The 17,706-nt window shown below is 44.5% G+C and overlaps 1 protein-coding gene across 3 annotated transcripts in view; it reads left to right on the top strand.

Annotated features, from left to right (window-relative positions):
* Window positions 1-15,716, top strand: part of slc25a21 (solute carrier family 25 member 21) — a 73,755-nt gene extending 58,039 nt beyond the window's left edge. For all 3 annotated transcript variants that reach the window (XM_080535978.1, XM_080535977.1, XM_080535979.1), the window contains exons 4-11: window positions 1,297-1,380; window positions 6,674-6,740; window positions 7,778-7,837; window positions 9,492-9,599; window positions 9,807-9,971; window positions 11,869-12,050; window positions 13,067-13,119; window positions 13,404-15,716. In XM_080535978.1, the coding sequence (XP_080392104.1) occupies window positions 1,297-1,380; window positions 6,674-6,740; window positions 7,778-7,837; window positions 9,492-9,599; window positions 9,807-9,971; window positions 11,869-12,050; window positions 13,067-13,119; window positions 13,404-13,465 (781 nt within the window). In that variant the 3' untranslated portion in view covers window positions 13,466-15,716. The remainder of the gene's footprint in view (window positions 1-1,296; window positions 1,381-6,673; window positions 6,741-7,777; window positions 7,838-9,491; window positions 9,600-9,806; window positions 9,972-11,868; window positions 12,051-13,066; window positions 13,120-13,403) is intronic.
* Window positions 15,717-17,706: the final 1,990 nt, after the last annotated feature.

Genomic DNA, 17,706 nt, shown 5'->3' with positions numbered 1-17,706 from the left:
TCTCTTGACCCTGCAGTCAGAGCCATATGAGGAGAGAATCCTTCTCCTGTCCCTCTCCTTCCCTCCCAGACACTTACTCTCTGTCTCTATCACTCCAGCTCTCCCTCTCCATTTAACTTTTTCTTTCATGTCTTTGAATTGTTTGGATTCCATCAAGTCACTATAATGCTAATGCTAACATTGACAATGTTTTTTCCGAGCGACTTTCATTTAATAAACTTCACATGAAATTCACCTCATCCATCTCCAATGTGTTTATCTTGCCAACATGCTTTTAGTTTTGATTCAATATTCACAGAATAAGTATTTAATGCATACAGTCAGGGCATGATCTGATTGGTGATCCAGTCCCTGATCCAGTTCCTTTCCTCCCTCTTATTGGTCTGAGGGGTATGACCAGAGAGCCATAGGGCCTTATGCATTAAAACCCCCTTCCAAGCATCCAAAGCATGCTCCTGTAACCCCCAATACCCCCATACCCTCCTGGCCCCCACCTAACCATACCCCCACACCTCCATTCATTCTATCATGTAAAAAATTTACACACAGCTCAGGAACCTTTATTAGGGAGTTAGCAGCATGTTTGCAACAGCAGAAAAGCCCCTCGCCTGGTTGTATCGTATTAAACATTTACACGTAACTGAAGAGCTGTTACAAAGGGATTACTAGCGTGTTACCAGTAGAACAGCTAGCTACAAAAAGCCAGGTCCTGGGGAGTTGAAGGGCTAATTGGATCGGGTGGGTTAAGTAAATGTTTGAGTTCTCCTCTGTGCTGGAGGGACCTGTGGGTAGGAGCCTCTCTGTGAATGGAGGAGAGGAAAGGGAGGAGGGAGGAGGGAGGACTGATGATGATGATGATGATGATGATGATGATGATGATGATAATGATGATGATGATGATGGGGATGTCCCCCTGTATCCATCAAACAAGGATGTTTTTGATATTACAAAGTGTTCGCTGGCCTTGATAAGCCACACACCTTAGGTCGGCGGCAGTGATGCTAGAGGTTAGAGAGGCCGGCTAGCAATCGAAAGGTCGCTGGTTCGATCCCCGCCTCAGGAGGAAGCTGCATGTGCCCTTGAGCAAGGCACTTACCCCCTAATTGCTCCATGGTCACTGACTATGGCTCACCCTGTGCCTAGAGCAAAAAATACCAACAATTGACTGACCAGCTCATTGCATGGCAATAAAAACTATTATTATTATTATTATTATTATTATTATTATTATTATTATTATGATTACCTGTTATTACATTTTTTATGTAAGGACCAATCAGTTGTGATGTCTTTCAGGTTCCAGCTCCAGATAGGGACCAGTGACCCACACAGCTACAAGAACCTAGGAGACTGCTTCAGGACCATCTTCCGCAACGAAGGGTACACATCTTGTTTCTCTCCTCCACTAATATGATGCACTAACAATGAATAATGAATGAATGAATGAATGAATGGTCTTTATTGTCATTGCTACAGTACAGGTACCAAACAACGACATTTAGGAGGGGTGGCTCCCCTGGTGTTAGGAAAGAAAAAAAAAAAACTTTTAAAAAAACTTTTAAAAACACAAGAAGGGAAGGAGCTGGTTTACATAAATAAAGGCTATGTACACTATCCACTATACTATACTGTACAGATAGACGACTAGGGTTGTCATATTGCACATAGTGTTATTGCACATTTATTTAAAGTGTCGCAGTTTGCAGGCTTGAAATGTACATATTTGTGCCTCAGCACTACACCTAATAGCAACTATGATGAAAATCAAAAGGAACACATTGGTGATACTCCCATGAATTGTATGCCAAACTTGCATGCCAAACCCTTTCCAAGCGGCTATCATTGAGCGGAACCCTTTTCCCCTTGTTTTAAGCCTTTATACCTCACTGTGTGCCCATAGCCTTCCTATAGGTTTCTCTGCCTATACAAGGGGCGGCGGTGGTAGCCTAGAGGTTAGAGAGGCCGGCTAGCAATCAGAAAGTCGCTGTTTCGATCCCCGCCTCAGGAGGGAGCTGCATGTGCCCTTGAGCAAGGCACTTAATCCCTGATTGCTCCAGGGACGCCGACTATGACTGACCCTGTGCCTAGAGCAAAAAAACAATAAATTAATTAATTAATTAATTAATTACAAGGTGTTGGTCGAGCCTGCAGTACTGGACCATGCACACTCATGTTTTTTCCCTAAAGCAGGTGCGTGTCTCTGTGTCCTTTTTGTGTGTGGAGAAGCAACATGGCACCTCAATCACACAGGGAAGCATTACTATTTGTTCTGTTGTTATGTGATCTACTTAGCAGATACTGTCTCTGTTTTTCCTGTTTTCTGTATTCCCTTTACAGTAAAGATGTTATACTCAGCTCTCCCTTGTACACGATATCTAAAGGCAAACAGAGAGATAAGAAACTGCTCTTGTGCTGTATCAAGCCCACATGTGCCAGTCTTGCTCAATTACCTTAAAAAAAGAAGAGTTCATTTTTAAAACATTATGGCTAAAGGACAGAATATAAAGAATGGAACCTCTCTCTATTCCTCCCTCTCCCTCTCCCCCTCCCTCCCTGGCCTGTGACGGGTCTCTGAGACAGTGTCCAGACCCAGGTGAAAGTGCGTGCCACTCAGTCTGTTTATGGAGAGCCGACAGCTTTATAGTGGATATAAAATTGATCTGCTGTGAGGTGTGAGTGAGGGCGCCGTGAGAGGCCGGCTGGTGACAGTTGGAACTCCTCTGCTGGCAGCAGCTCCCAGAGTCTCGGAGCCCTGCCACTGTGTGTGTGTGTGTGTGTGTGTGTGTGTGTGTGTGTGTGTGTGTGTGTGTGTGTGTGTGTGTGACTGTGTGTGTGTGTGTGTGTGTGTGTGTGTGTGTGTGTGTGTGTGTGTGTGTGTGTGTGTGTGTCTGTGTGTGTGTGTGTGTGTGTGTGTGTGTGTGTGTGTGTGTGTGCATGTGTGCGTGTGTGCATGTTTGATTTGGGTTTGTCTCTATGGATGTAGATTGTGTTAACTTGAGAACCTAAAGCAAAAGAAAAACAAACCTCACAGACAAAAAAAACGGATATTATGACAAATCTTCTGTACTTCTTTATGGTAAAGAATTTTTATGGTATCAGTTGAAACCCCCATAGACACCATCTTTACCCTCCTATGAAGCAATTATCACCCAGAGTATATTTTTGCTGAGGCTGTAATCACTCCCCAGTAGCAAGTAGCAGATTACCTCCAGGCCGAACCACTTAGTTATAATACAAATAGTGCTAGGGCCCACTGTGTTGTGAAATTATTATTAAAAATAAACTTTTTCTGTCGGTAGAGGTGAAGCCTAAGCTAACAGTAGGCCCCTCTCTCTCTCTCTCTCTCTCTCTCTCTCTCTCTCTCTCTCTCTCTCTCTCTCTCTCTCTCTCTCTCTCTCTCTCTCTCTCTCTCTCTCTCTCTCTCTCTCTCTCTCTCTCTCTCTCTGTCAGGCTAGGAAAGAGAAACCTGAGCCCCCAGACCCAGCCTGGTGATTACACTATAGAAAGAAATGAAAATATTCCCATCTGTGACTGTATTTCTAAGACTCTCAAACACAACTTTTTAAATTATTATTACTCAGAGAAATACAGAATAATTCATTACTCTGTTTTGACTTAGCAACAAAATCCAAAACAATTACTGGGCTGCATGTAATCGCTGTGTGTGTGTGTGTGTGTGTGTGTGTGTGTGTGTGTGTGTGTGTGTGTGTGTGTGTGTGTGTGTGCATGTGTGTGCATGTGTGGGTGTGTGTAGATGGGTGCACATGCCTTTGTTTGTGTCCTGTGTTATTTAAGATAAAAATATAAGACGCTGTGTTGTGTATTAGTCTCATGAAACCTGACTAGTGAGCTTTCAGTCAGATGGTTTCTGTGGCAATGTCAAGGTTAGAGTAGTCACTGGGAAAAGGACAATATTTGCAGATGAAGCATGCTGGTTGTTTACCTGGTGCTGTGGAGGGAGGGAGTTCTCTGTGACCCCTCATATTTCTCATGGATATCTCCTGGTAGTGGGAAACACAATCTCTCTTACAAAAGTAACATTAGACACTCAACACATAACCACAAACACTGGCTGTGGTCATGGAGACTTTTAATGGAATGTAAATGAACCCTATATTGCGTCATTCAAACAGAAATCATTCAATTGTGGCCCAACACTCTATTTGACTAATTGGTTGATTCTCTCTCTTCTTGTCGTCTTGTTGAGCTTTTAAACAGATGGATGTGTGTTGTTAGAGGAAGGGAAGTTTTATGAAAATCAAAGACAAATCACTCGCTTGTACACACACTCACACACACAGCCAGCTGGGCCCACACTAGCTCTGTATCAGGAGAGATTTGTTTAGGAAAGCCAAAAAGGGACTTGGTGTGTACTTTACATTTACAATCAAATCAGGATTCAAATGAGGCTCGGTCACCTGAAGCCCTAGTTAGTCTGTAACACATTGCAACCTTGCTTTCTCACCTGACGGCTCCCCGGACTGACCACACCCGGGGACTATGTGGCCACCATTTGCATGGGCAAAGAGAGTCAAGGGAAGGGGCTTCTGTCTTTATGAAACACTCCTACGAATAAATCCTTAGTGATCTATTTTTGTGGCATTTTGGCCTCCACGAGGGAAACCGACCCCCCAGTATAACTATCTCCTGTAATAACTCTGTTAATGACCCTATTAACTCACCTGTATAGCTTTTTATGTCACTCCAGTGTTGATAGAGTGATTTTGTCATTTGATGATATCAGTTTTGGTAATTAGCTGTGGGTTCGGCTACATTTTTGGATGCAGCCCGAGTGCTGGGTGAAACGCTCTGAACCTGCTGAAGGTGTAATCACCAGATCTCTATTTTTCAGAAACAATAATATTTACGCCCCGACGCAATCAGCCGAGAACATCTCTGTTGACTTCTGGAGAGTGTTTCCACAATAGAACCCCAGGAGTTCACATGCAGGAGTCACGTTACGCTGTCCTCCCTATCCACATACATGTGTTCAATATCAATACACACACTCAGAAACACACAGGCTGCGACCGAATACTTTTCAGTATACAAGATTAGAAAGTTTAGCAGTATGTGACATTTATCTAACTTTAGTATGTATAAAATGCCCGGATGTCCTACTAGATTTGCCTTTCCATGTAGTATGAATTCACTGCACACTATTTAGGATTCTCTCTCTCTCACTCTCTCTCTCTCTCTTAATAATATATGCCTTGGTGATGTTGCAATGCAAATGTTATCAGGTTTATCTGAGTAAAGCAATCAGCGATGAGAGGCCAATGTGATTGCTTTACAATGGACTTACAATGGGTTACATCTGCTTCTCAAGAATTTGATCCATTTCAGTAACAGTGCAGTAACCTACCAGTACAGTCATAGCCAGTGTGTTTGTAATGGGTTATCATCACAGCCATTAGGTATAGTTCAGATTAGGTTTCACGGAAGTAGTATATGACAAAGACAGGTGTGGTTCATGTTAGATCAGCACATTGTTTATTTGCTTATAGGCTAATTGCCTGTCTGAAGTAACTTATGTTAATCAAATATGGTGGACGATGTCAGAGGTCTCTTAAAGTAAGTTGTCAGTAATATGTCTCTACATCCAAATGGATGGTACCATGTTTGCTGTAGTGCTTGTCTAAAGATTTGGACCTGTTCTACCTGTTTTGGTTTGAGGCAAACCCTTTTTAGAACAACAGGTAGGAGTGAAAGGAGAGGGAAGGACAGTGGGGTTCCAGTGAGGTTTTATTGAGTGTTCGCTACCCACAGCGCTACCAGTGAGCACATCCTGACGTGTGTGAGGTGATATATGTTCTGTGTATGTTGTCACTTTTCACACGGAACAGTCGGAAACTGCACATGCGTGCACTTCTAAAATGTGTATCTAGAACACATTTTGTGCCTTCCTTGCATTACAGGGAACATGTTTTTCCATGTAGACAGGGGGAGTGACTTAAGAGTGAGGATCACAGTTTGAGTCACTATCATTAGATGCCTTGAATGTAGATTCAACCTCTGTTGATGAGGATTTTTGTTTCAATATCGGTCAACAATTCTTTAAAGGTGCAATCTGGGATTGGTATTGTACATCCATTTTTGGACTTTTGACTGAATGATATATAGCCATTGATTCTTGAAGAATATAACTTATTAATGTCTCGTGACTTTAGTTCAACTGTCTAACCCCATCAGAACCCAGAATGCAATTGTAAACAAAGACTGTATAGCAAAGCATGGTTAAAACTATCATTTTGATGTCATGGATAGTCCTTGCATCCATAACCATGGAGAGCGGTTCCATTTCTCCAGCCCCATCCCTCAGTTGTTTACCAAAAAAGTCGTGGGGATAACGTTTTGTTGTTGTTTGATTTCCAGATTTCACCTTTAATGTGGAGAGACAGTAATGTCAATACCACCCTCAGTCCACTCTTTCACCCATCTGTGGTTTTCAGAGACAACAAATAGTAGTGAATCGAGTCTGCTCTGCTGCCCATCCATGTGTGAAGGTCAGCAACCACTGGCAGGTCATGGTGTTGGATGCACGCTGCTCTGTTGTTATATGTAACACTGGGTATGTCTTTCTTTCTCTCTCTCTCTCTCTCTCTCTCTCTCTCTCTCTCTCTCTCTCTCTCTCTCTCTCTCTCTCTCTCTCTCTCTCTCTCTCTCTCTGCAGTATCTATGGCTTCTATAAGGGAATCCTTCCCCCTATCCTGGCTGAGACACCAAAGAGAGCAGTTAAGGTAAGCCACAGGAAGTTCTCTCTCTCTCTCTCTCTCTCTCTCTCTCTCTACGCCACTCATCCCCAACAGAGCAGCGAGCTGTTGTGTGCCATGTGACCAAGCTACCAGACCCAGTTTTTCTCTGCCCTGCTTGAGTCCTGCACTACTATATGAAACAGCCAAGCATGCTGGCTACTGCTAACAGGGGAACACACATGGTGATCAAACACGCAACATCCTCCGCCATGTTTGTCTTCCTGCTGCTCTTATTTGCTCTGGAGCGCTCCCAATATTGGCCTACAAGGATTTACAGCGAACCTCTCCTCCCCTCTCACAACATTTGATATCGAGCCTCCTCTACCATAGGGGAGCAGAGAGTGTGGGGGATCGGAGCTTCAGCGCCTCACTCTCCATCTGTGCCAGAGAGCGGGCAGCGCCTGGCATCAGGCCCCTCTGTAATGAGATGCTGTGTGAGCAGCGTTGCCGCACGTTTGTGTGTGTGTGTGTGTGTGTGTGTGTGTGTGTATGTGTGTGTGTGTGTGTGTGTGTGTGTGTGAATGTAAACACTCGCACTGAGGAGACGGGGGTAATCGCTCACGCAGAGCTCAAAGCTGATGGGAGAAATGTCTGGAGGGGGAAATTAAAGCAAATGAAAGCCCCAGATTAAATAGCCTCTGCAGGCATTTTGCCCTGAGCTCAGATAAACAAATCCATGTCTGCTATTTCATTGTTCATGAATAATTCTGACCCCAAAGGAGTCAAATACTAAATGTCCTAATGGACACTTGGCCCTCCTCATAACTCTTACGTTCAGAGAAGGCCTCTTTGTGCTGGTCAATACATGAAACAATCATGTGGAGCCTTGTATCTTCTTGGAATGTTCTATGGTTTGTAGTCAGGTGTGTGTGTGTGTGTGTGTGTGTGTGTGTGTGTGTGTGTGTGTGTGTGTGTGTGTGTGTGTGTGTGTGTGTGTGTGTGTGTGTGTGTGTGTGTGTGTGTGTGTGTCTTTTATCATCCTGGCTTTTGACAGTGTATTCATCCTGATCTTCTGTTCATAGTTTCTCACCTTTGAGCAGTACAAGAAGGCGCTGGTATTCACCCCTCTCTCTCCTGGTGTGGTGAGTCTCATACCCAACACACTACTCACTCACACCTGATACAATAAGCCCATGAACATACAACTATGTGTGACAACTTGTTCAAAAAAGGTTCACTCCCTCACAGATACACAAAAGCAGATAGAGACTGTAGGATACTGTAATCATTCTTACCTTTGACTCAGCATCTTTTCCTCACCGAGTGACTCAGAGGTGTTAATGAGACAAATTCCCAGTTGATGGGAGGAGTGTCACCACCTCCAGCGCCCATTTAGGTGACAGCGGAGTGTCAAGGTGTGATGGATGGCCTCACTTGCGTATGCGTCTCAGCCTCTACTCACAATGATGAAGCCAGACCCGGCCGGCTCAGAGCACATCCCTGTGCCTTGTTTGCATAGCCATCGGGAGGGAGTAGAAATGTTTACCTGTCCCATCCATCATGTCTCCCGCCTCCCCCCTTTACCTCCCTCTCCTCCTCTTCCTCCTCCTCCCCCGCCTCCCACTCCAGTCCCTCTTAAGCCTCCTTCAGCCACACCCTCCCTGGAGGACATGGGGTATTATATGAAACACTGTGGTTAGTGGTTACAGTATGTGCGATCATTAGTGTTGGATGTATTACAGATTGGGTTTGAATGGTGCAGGGCTCTCTCTCCCCCCTCTCTCCTCCTCTCTCTCTCTCTCTCCATTCAGCAGAGTAACAGCTGAATACCTTCAGTGTGATTAATGAGGACGCACACTCCGGAATAATACAAATAAGAGCATTAAAAAGGGTTGTGTGGCTGTGTAAACAGTGGCAGGCATGTCTTGAGAGGATGGGTCCCGAGGCCCTGACAGCAGAGAGAAAGAGGCAGGAAGAGTAATGAGGCACAGACACGTTTCTGACGTGTTCCCATTACGCCTCTCGCTGAGCATGCACACACACATACACACACACACACACACACACATATGCACACACACACATACACACAGACACAAAGTCATAGCCCCCCCATCATCCTCCTCCCCCCACGCTACCTCCACACCCACTGACCACCCTCACCTGTACATCAAACACACACACACACACTCACACACACACACACACACATATCTGAGATGTCAAATTGATTTGATGGTTTTATTTCCTGGAAAATCGAACCATGTTATTTCAACACCTACACTGTTTTACCACCCGAAAGCCCCTCCTCACCTCATAATTGAAAGTAACTACCGGTAGTAACCATTCTAGAAGAGACCTGACCTTTTATTTGTCTGTGTATCCCCTCTGACTTCTGCCTCTCCTTCTCTCACTTTGTCTTCATTCATTCAGTCACCTCTTCCTCCTCTCCTCTCTCTCTCAATACATACTCTGACATTTGTAGAACAATAACAATGGCTGTCACTGCATGACGAAGACAGATGCCCTCCGTAGGTGACTAAGAAAGGCTCGGAAAACAAGTTTACTGAGAAACTAAACACAGAAGCAAGTTTCTGAGAAACGTCATGTGCCGTCACTTCAACACATAACAAACTATTATTAACCCATACCATCCACCTCTTCACTCACTTCTTTATCCACCTTTCCTGCTTTCGACTCTTCCTTTGACTCACTTCCTCCTCTGCCCCTCATTTGGCCTCTCACTTTCACCCTGTCTGTTACTCTGATTGACTGTCTCCCTCTCTCCACCCTTAGGCACTGTCTGTGGCAGGGCTGGGCTCAGGGCTGACCGAAGCCCTGGTGGTCAATCCCTTCGAAGTGGTGAAAGTCAGTCTACAAGCCAACAGAGATGCTTTCAAAGCGGTAAGAGATATAGCCTGTGTGTGTGTGTGTGTGTGTGTGTGTGTGTGTGTGTGTGTGTGTGTGTGTGTGTGTGTGCGTGCGTGCGTGTGTGTGTGTGTCGTTATAGGCCTATATAGGTTTTGTGGTTTGATAGTAATCCCAGTTGGCTCCGCCTTGTGCATTGTCATTGTTGACATCTGTTGATCTTAATGACTTTGCCCCATACAGCAGCCCTCCACGTTTGCACAAGCACGGCACATCATCAATTCACAGGGCTTAGGCCTCCGAGGACTGAACAAAGGATTAACGTCAACGCTGGGGCGCCATGGTGTGTTTAACATGATCTACTTTGGTTTCTACTTCAACGTGAAGGATGCCATTCCTGCCAACCAGGTATCTACGGTATATGGTTGAATGTTAATGGGTTTTTGTCTTTTCTCTGCCGTCCTTTGCTATCCAGTCCGTTTGGCTGGACCCCTCCATGTTCTATTCTGACACTACATAGACCAGCCACTCTTCCTTATACAGTATATCCATTCTAACGATAGGTCCAGTTTAAGTTTCTGGCACTGCCCTGATAAAAAAAGAAAAAGAAAACTCTCTACAGAAAGATATAAGTGGCTCTACTCTTGACCACTTAGCCTATGAAAATAGCATGGCTTTGACGGGTAGGATTGGTTAGCCCTAAGTACTCCAGTGCACCATAGGGGAAGAGAAATCAGAGAGGAGCTGGAAAGATCAGTCCCACTAATACCTCCTCTGTTTGCTCTCCATAACATCCTCAATGGTTCAGATTACACATCCGGCAGGGCCCGATTCCCAAACAAAAGTTAATTTTGTTTAATGGAAACGTTACCATACGCCAGCTCCACATGTATAAACTGGAGCATTAGATTAACTCCAATGGACTAATTGGAAGCAGACAATGGTATTATTTCAGGAGGGGAGAGGGGTTACAGTGGAAGCCCCAACTGAACCTCTCTAGAATTCTGTTCCATCTACCCAGTTCAGTACGGGCACTTACAGTGGAGCTGGTGGTTATGATTCATGAACTGGAATGAACTAGTCATAAAGGAAAAATGATACAAATAAGTGTGGTTTTTTTACATTGGGATTGGGATTCAATTACATTGGGAGAGGGAGAGAGAGAGAGAGGGAGAGAGAGAGGGAGAGAGAGAGATAAAAGAAAGAGAGGCTCACACCATTGTGTGTAGGAGAAAATAAATATTTTAGACAAACTTGAATCTCTCCCAAGCCTTTTGTCAGCGAGGTGAGCAATGAGCTCGCAACTCAGACGTGGTCTCTAGTCAAATCCATGTTCCGTGCCGTGTTCCGGTCTCTCTCGCTTCTCCGTCTGAAAGGCAGAACGCGAGCCGACAACACGCCACCATCAGAAGTGAATGTATGAGTGGGTGTGAGTGTTTGCTTACAGGCTGTTAGGAAGTTGGCTGGTGGGTGTACATACGGAGGAGGGAGGGCCGGGGCAACGTTACCCCCGCCCCCTACACTCCACATCTCACTAAAGAAAGCGAAGTGAGGATCGATGTTGATATCCCTCACCGCTCAGGGTGTCCAGTGCTTTGAGAAAGTCCTGGACCATCTTGGCTTGCTGTCATTTGTAAAAAATCTCCTGGCCAATTAGCTGTCAGAGCTCTCTGAGTCTGGGCTTCTTTGGTACAGTAATACCCCTGTACCGAGTCACAGCCCAATTACCCAAATTGTCCCCATATGCCTCCCCAGTCTGCCTGCATGAACCCTGTTTATAAATCCTTTCGCCGAGCTCCCCCCAAGAACATGTGCTTCAGCTCAGCCAATCAGAGGGCCGCACCGCAGCCAGGAAGCACTAATCTGCCCCCCGCTACCATAAAATGATCAGGGCTTTCATGCCAGCTTTGCAATCATATGCACGAGCCCTCGTGCTCTCTCTCTCTCCCTCTCTTTTCTCTCTCTCTCTGACCCTCTCTCTCTCTCTCTCTCTCAATGTCTAACAGACCGTCTTGATCAAACGTGTATGTTGACTTTCCCCTTATCACTCGTATCTGTCTCTCTGGCTTTTCTTCTCTTTTTAATGTTTTGAAACATCGCAAAAATATTGTCAGCATGGGTCTTCTTCTCCTAGAATATTCCCTATAAAAGGAGCTAGCTGGCAGATATATGAGAGACGTCGACAGATGCAGCTACACTCATAAAGGCCTCGGTTCTGTCTGTACTCTGAATATCCCTCTCTCCTCTCCCCCTCCTCTCTTCTCCTCTCCTGTCCTCTCTGCTCCTCTCCTGCCTGACCTGCCAGGACCCACGTCTGGAGTTCCTGAGAAAGGTTGTCATCGGCTTGCTGTCAGGAACCATCGCCTCCTGTGTGAACATTCCCTTCGACGTGGCCAAGAGCCGCATCCAGGGCCCCCAGCCAGACCCAGGAGAGATCAAGTACCGGAGCTGCTTCCAGACCATGGGAGTGGTTTACCGGGAGGAAGGGTATGAGCATGGGGTGGGTGGTGGTGTGGGAGGGGGGTGCATGGTCTCACCACAAGGTTATATTCAAGCAAGGCAGGGGTAGCTATCATTCAGTATGAGTTTTTGCAAGACTATGTTCCATTGTGAGCCCAAAGGCATCAAAGGCCTACAGTTACGATTCTGTAGGATTTATACAGCCGTTGATCTGGATGACTGGTTCCAATGAAGGGTTAGCCCAGAGATGGTGTGGTTTTATGACAGCAGCAGCGCCCCTTGATTTGCTCTTTTTTCCCCCTACCCCATGTAAACTGCTGGAGGAGCACAGAGACATTGTCGTTAGTTGACTTGGGGCCTAGGGGGCTGGGCTTCTGTAGGAGCGCCACTGAAGCCTTTTCTTTTCCAGGGGTGCAGAGAGGGTGCCCCCTCCACCCCATCCAGTCCCGTGCTTTAACACAACACAGTCCCAGCTAATTAGTGGTCCCTATGGGAGACGTCGTTAAGCAGGTCCTAACGAGCCGCACGGCGCTCGGCAGGTCAATCTAATCAGACAGAGGGGCAGAGAGGAAGTGGGTCGAGCCTTATTAACGCCATCAGTGGCGGGGGCAGGGGGTGGGACGGGGGACCGCTAGGCGGAGGCTGACAGCCTCTGATCACCTTGAACGCATTAAGGCAGGTACACACCGCACCAGTGGCCATTAGACCTCTCTGTAAATACCTGACCTAGGAGAGAGACTAGCAGGCAGTCGCCTCTACAAACCCCAATGCTGCCAACGCACTGAATTACACACACATCCATGCAGGCATGCATACCACACAGCACACATACACAGACATACCATACAGGAATATATACATTCTGTGTCCTATATTTGTATTCCCACCCCTGACTACTGTGACAAATTCTGCAGATCAAATTCAGAAATCAAGTTAGAAATAAGCCTTGATTCCAGTTCTAACTTTTGAGATGTTCTCATGCTATGATTGAGGATACACCAGTTCGCTAAAGAGTCATGTTTTCTTTTATACCATGTCTTTAGATACTTGGCGCTGTACAAGGGATTGGTTCCCAAGATCATGAGACTTGGACCAGGTGACTTTTTCAAACTATTTGATACACTTTCTTTCCATTTCCTCAGTGGTGCACAATACATGATTAAGAAATATACAAATTTATGTCACACAAAATTAGATGGTTTATTAGGGATAATAATTCCTTAACTGAATGGAGATATTATTATATTGTATATAAGTCTGAGGTGGGAATTGGAAATAGTTAACTCTCCATTGTTTTGATGTACTCAATACATACAACATGTCAATCTGAAAATCAGTCTGGCAACTACATTCACTTTTCTCCTCTTCCTGGGTGTATAGGTGGGGCAGTGATGTTGCTGGTGTATGAATATGTGTCTGGTTGGCTACAGCAGAACTGGTGATGAGAAGCTCACCACTCTGCCTGAGAGGTCCTCAGTCCTCTAGCCTATAGGGCGCAACAACCAGACCCAACAACCAGACCCAACAACCAACAACCAGACCCAACAACCAGACCCAACAACCAGACCCAACAACCAGACCCAACAACCAGACCCAACAACCAGCCTCAACAACCAGACCCAACAACCAGACCCAACAACCAACAACCAGACCCAACAACCAACAACCAGACCCAACAACCAAACCCAACAACCAGGCCCAACAACCAGGCCCAACAACCAGACCAGAACACTGACATCCAACAGACTGATCCAGCCAACATCCGTCCCATAGTCATAATCATGCCACACATAGTACTACAACACACACACAATACACTGAATGACCTATAATCCACATGACATACTACAGCCATTCGTCCTTTATATGCCATAGTCCAACATAGTCTCCAAATGATTATGTTCTGGGGGATCATTTTTGCAGACCAAGGAAATACGATGGTATTATCTGGTTTTGACGTAAGATGTGTCAAAAACACGTTGCGTGAATTACGACTTTAGGGATTAACTTCGACTGGTTATGTTTGGGAATTTACTTCGACTGGTTATGGTTAGGCATTAACTTCGACTGGTTACGGTTATTAGGCTTTAGCAAATATTACCATAAGCAACAACAATTAGCTCCAAAAACAAATGTGTGCCCAGCGCTTAACTTTCAGCTTACAAGTCGGGTGGTTTCTCCACCACCCCGCCACCTTCTTATGCAATGTTCTGCTTTCCGTATTTACCTGCCAGTATATCTAGATAATACAACCACACAGATCATGTTCTTTGGTCTGCAGAAACTATCCCCCAGAACGTAATAATTTGGACACTGGGTTGCATAGTTACAGAACATGCCTCATCCAGTAAATACCCATATGATACCATACCAGTTTATGTTCAGACGACACCTCCTTACATCTCCTACACATTCTATACCCATATCCTGCCTGTACCACACTACTGGCATACACATCTGCACCATCATGGAGTCTCTATAAATCCTCATTACATGGACACATGAAACATCCCCCCGAACACCCTAACCGCCTGAAGTTAATGTAGACCTACTCATCAGATACTATGAAGGGGTTTGATGTCCAATACAAAACATCACAGATGTACTAAACAGACACACCACAACCACAGCAGTGTTCCACGCCCTAACGGACAGATTATACACATACACAACCACATACACACACACACACACACACAGGAGGAAGTCGCCAGTGTGGTAATTCTGACATTTCATAAATGGCAAAATGTTAGACTTATTTTGGTATTTTACGGGTTTACTGTATGTGAAGTTCCCATCTTAATGTGTCCACATCTTAATATCTGTCACGCTACGTTTAAGGAACACCCTTAATATAAATAGTTTGTTTAGAATTTTTAAAATGATTAAAAATAATTAACTTTTTCACTGAAGATCTTAAAGTGCCTATGGAGCAACGTAACAGTAACATATTAATTAAAAGCACATTGAACTTGAGCGCTCTCTCTCTTTCTCTCTTGTGTGCGTGCAGTGGTGCATGGGTGCGTATGTCCGTGAATACGGGTGGGTTGGGAGATTCGATCACCGCGCTTGTATTGTCCACATTCCCTCTTCCTCCTATCCCACTAGAGCCTACTCTTCCGTTAACGCCTGTCAGCCATAGAGGCTGAGTGTATGCCGTCTCCTCATCAACCGCTCAGCATAGCTTAGCACAAGCTAAAATAACACGTTAAACTAATTCAAATATGTGAGGGAGGAGTGGAGGCTACCAAACTCTTACACAAACACACACACATACCGTTCACACACACATGCATACACAGACACATACACACCCACACACACACACACACACACACACACACACACACACCTGTGGCCCAGCCCAGTCTTTGTGCAGGAAATCATACCTGCCTCTCCTCAGCTCTCCCCTCTCTCTCTCCCTCCCTCTCTCTCTCTCCCCCACTCTCTCCCTCTCTACCCGTCTGGCAGTCAGCTTCAGGTTATGTTGAGTCAGGTTTCCATTTGACAGTCATCATTAATGTGTGGGTTGCTCTCTGCCAAGATGGAAAGGCTCCTGGTTTGCCCTGAGGCCCACGGTGATAGACTGAACAACAGGCACTTGTGGAGTGATGGAATTGTAAACGCTTAACCTGTCCGTTCCATAATACAGTGTTGAATGCACGTGTTTGCTTGGGTCTCGAATTCTTATAACGTGCTTCATACGCTGGCTTATAGCATGGCAACACAATTCAGCTCATCTTAATTCCGTTCCCCCTTACTGAACATGGACTAAATCCCTGGCAGCCAAACTTTCTGGCCTCTCATTTCTCATTTCTCACAGTATGTATTCTTTGCTATGTATGTATGTATGCGTGTATCTCTCTCTCTCTCTAATTATATATTTCTAATCCCTGACTGGCTAGCCTTTGACAGCCATGACATCATGACAACATGACAACAGCCGTCTTCTCTTCCTAGCAAGCCACTGTGGATTGGAGAGCACAATGAAAAATGAATACATGTGTATTCAAAACAATTTATCAAAAGATATGCTTTTGGTGTATGGTGGAGGTGTTCCGAGCAGCTGGTATGATTGAACATGGTGGGTACACCCGCCCTACAGACACAGGCATTGCACCAGACGTGCAATGGCTTCCCAGAACATTTTTTTTACAAGATTTACTCACCTGTGTGTTAAAACATACTGTTTTAAAACATTCCAAAAACAACCTGGCTGTTGTCACCATCCTATGGAAAATTACAAGTGAACAAGAACACACCTAACTCATGTATTCCGGTAGTTGTGTGTTCCCTGCGCAGTGTTACTTTGGTACAGCCTGTCTTGTTTCTGATTGCATGGAGTGAAGTAAAGATAACCATATGACATTTGAGTTAGACTCAACATCATTAATTAGAAGCATATGTTTTCTGCTATTCATAAAACTCTTCTGACCTACATTATACAGGGGCCCAGATTATTAGGCCAATATGAAACCATTTCACTTGTTTACAAACATACTGTCTACACACAGACTTACTAACAAACACTGGCAACATTTAATGTGATGAAATCCCTGCTTAATTTGTGAAAAGACATGAACAGGCCTACTTCAGTTGAGAAAAATGCTTCTGTTTGAGGTGATTCAGTAAGTTGACGGTTACAGCAGAACTGTCTGTAAACAGCCGAACCAGAGTGCAGGTAATGATTATTATTATTATTATTATTATTATTATTATTATTATTGTTATTATAACTATGTTGTTGTTATTATTATTATTATTATTATTATTATTATTATTATTATTATTATTATTATTATTATTATTATTATTATTATGTGCTGGGTGGTATGGGTTATAAGGAGAGTTGGTAGATCACCTCAGTGAAGCTCTCTGATGTGGTTCACTTAGAGTAAAAAAAACACTACGATCCGTGAGCAACGGTCCGTGACCACTGGATGCGGGGGTGAGTGTTTTCCAAGTCAAATCAGCCCCTGCACAGGGAGGAATGTTTACATTGTCACACGGAGGGACTGTTTATGCTGTAACACGGGAGAGATGAGGGACTCTTGGGGCCAATGGATGGGCTGACTCGCACCCAGGCCTTTACCTATATGGATATTTATGTGGGTAGTAAGGGCTATGTAAAAGAGCTGCCGAGTTGTATCCAGGTCTCTGCAACCTCAGCCTCGTGCTGCTGCCCTGTTTGCACAGGACTTAATGAGTGTACACACACCAGGTCAGATGCCAGGTGACCTTGTAGACCACAGTCAAATGAGCTCTGTCTCTGTCACAACTCTCAAAGTGTGGTGTTTACTCCAAAACATCTCTCTACTTCATTTCTCTACTACACTTCTAGACAAAATGTCTTGTTGGAGACATGTTGGAGCACATTTAGGCTTTGTGATGAGGAATTTATGATGTATTTGTGTACTGCATAAACACTACTCTATGGTTGAATAAATTGTAAAAATATATATATATATATATATATATTAACCGTTTAACTGATAACCATTTAACAACAATAATAATAATAATAATAATAATAATAAATAGGATATTGACTGGTTAGAGAGACATTCGGATGGTGGTGGTGTGGTTTCCCTTTTTATGCATTACATGTATGCGTTGAACCACTGCTGAAGCTCAACGGTCATTGAACTTGAATGTGACTGTGATCTGTTGACTACAGTGCATG

Source organism: Nansenia antarctica (assembly GCF_963989245.1).
Source record: "Nansenia antarctica genome assembly, chromosome: 1".
Classification (NCBI taxonomy): Eukaryota; Metazoa; Chordata; class Actinopteri; order Argentiniformes; family Microstomatidae; genus Nansenia; species Nansenia antarctica.
The sequence above is the reverse complement of the archived record's forward strand: the minus strand, read 5'-3'. Positions and strand labels throughout refer to the sequence as shown.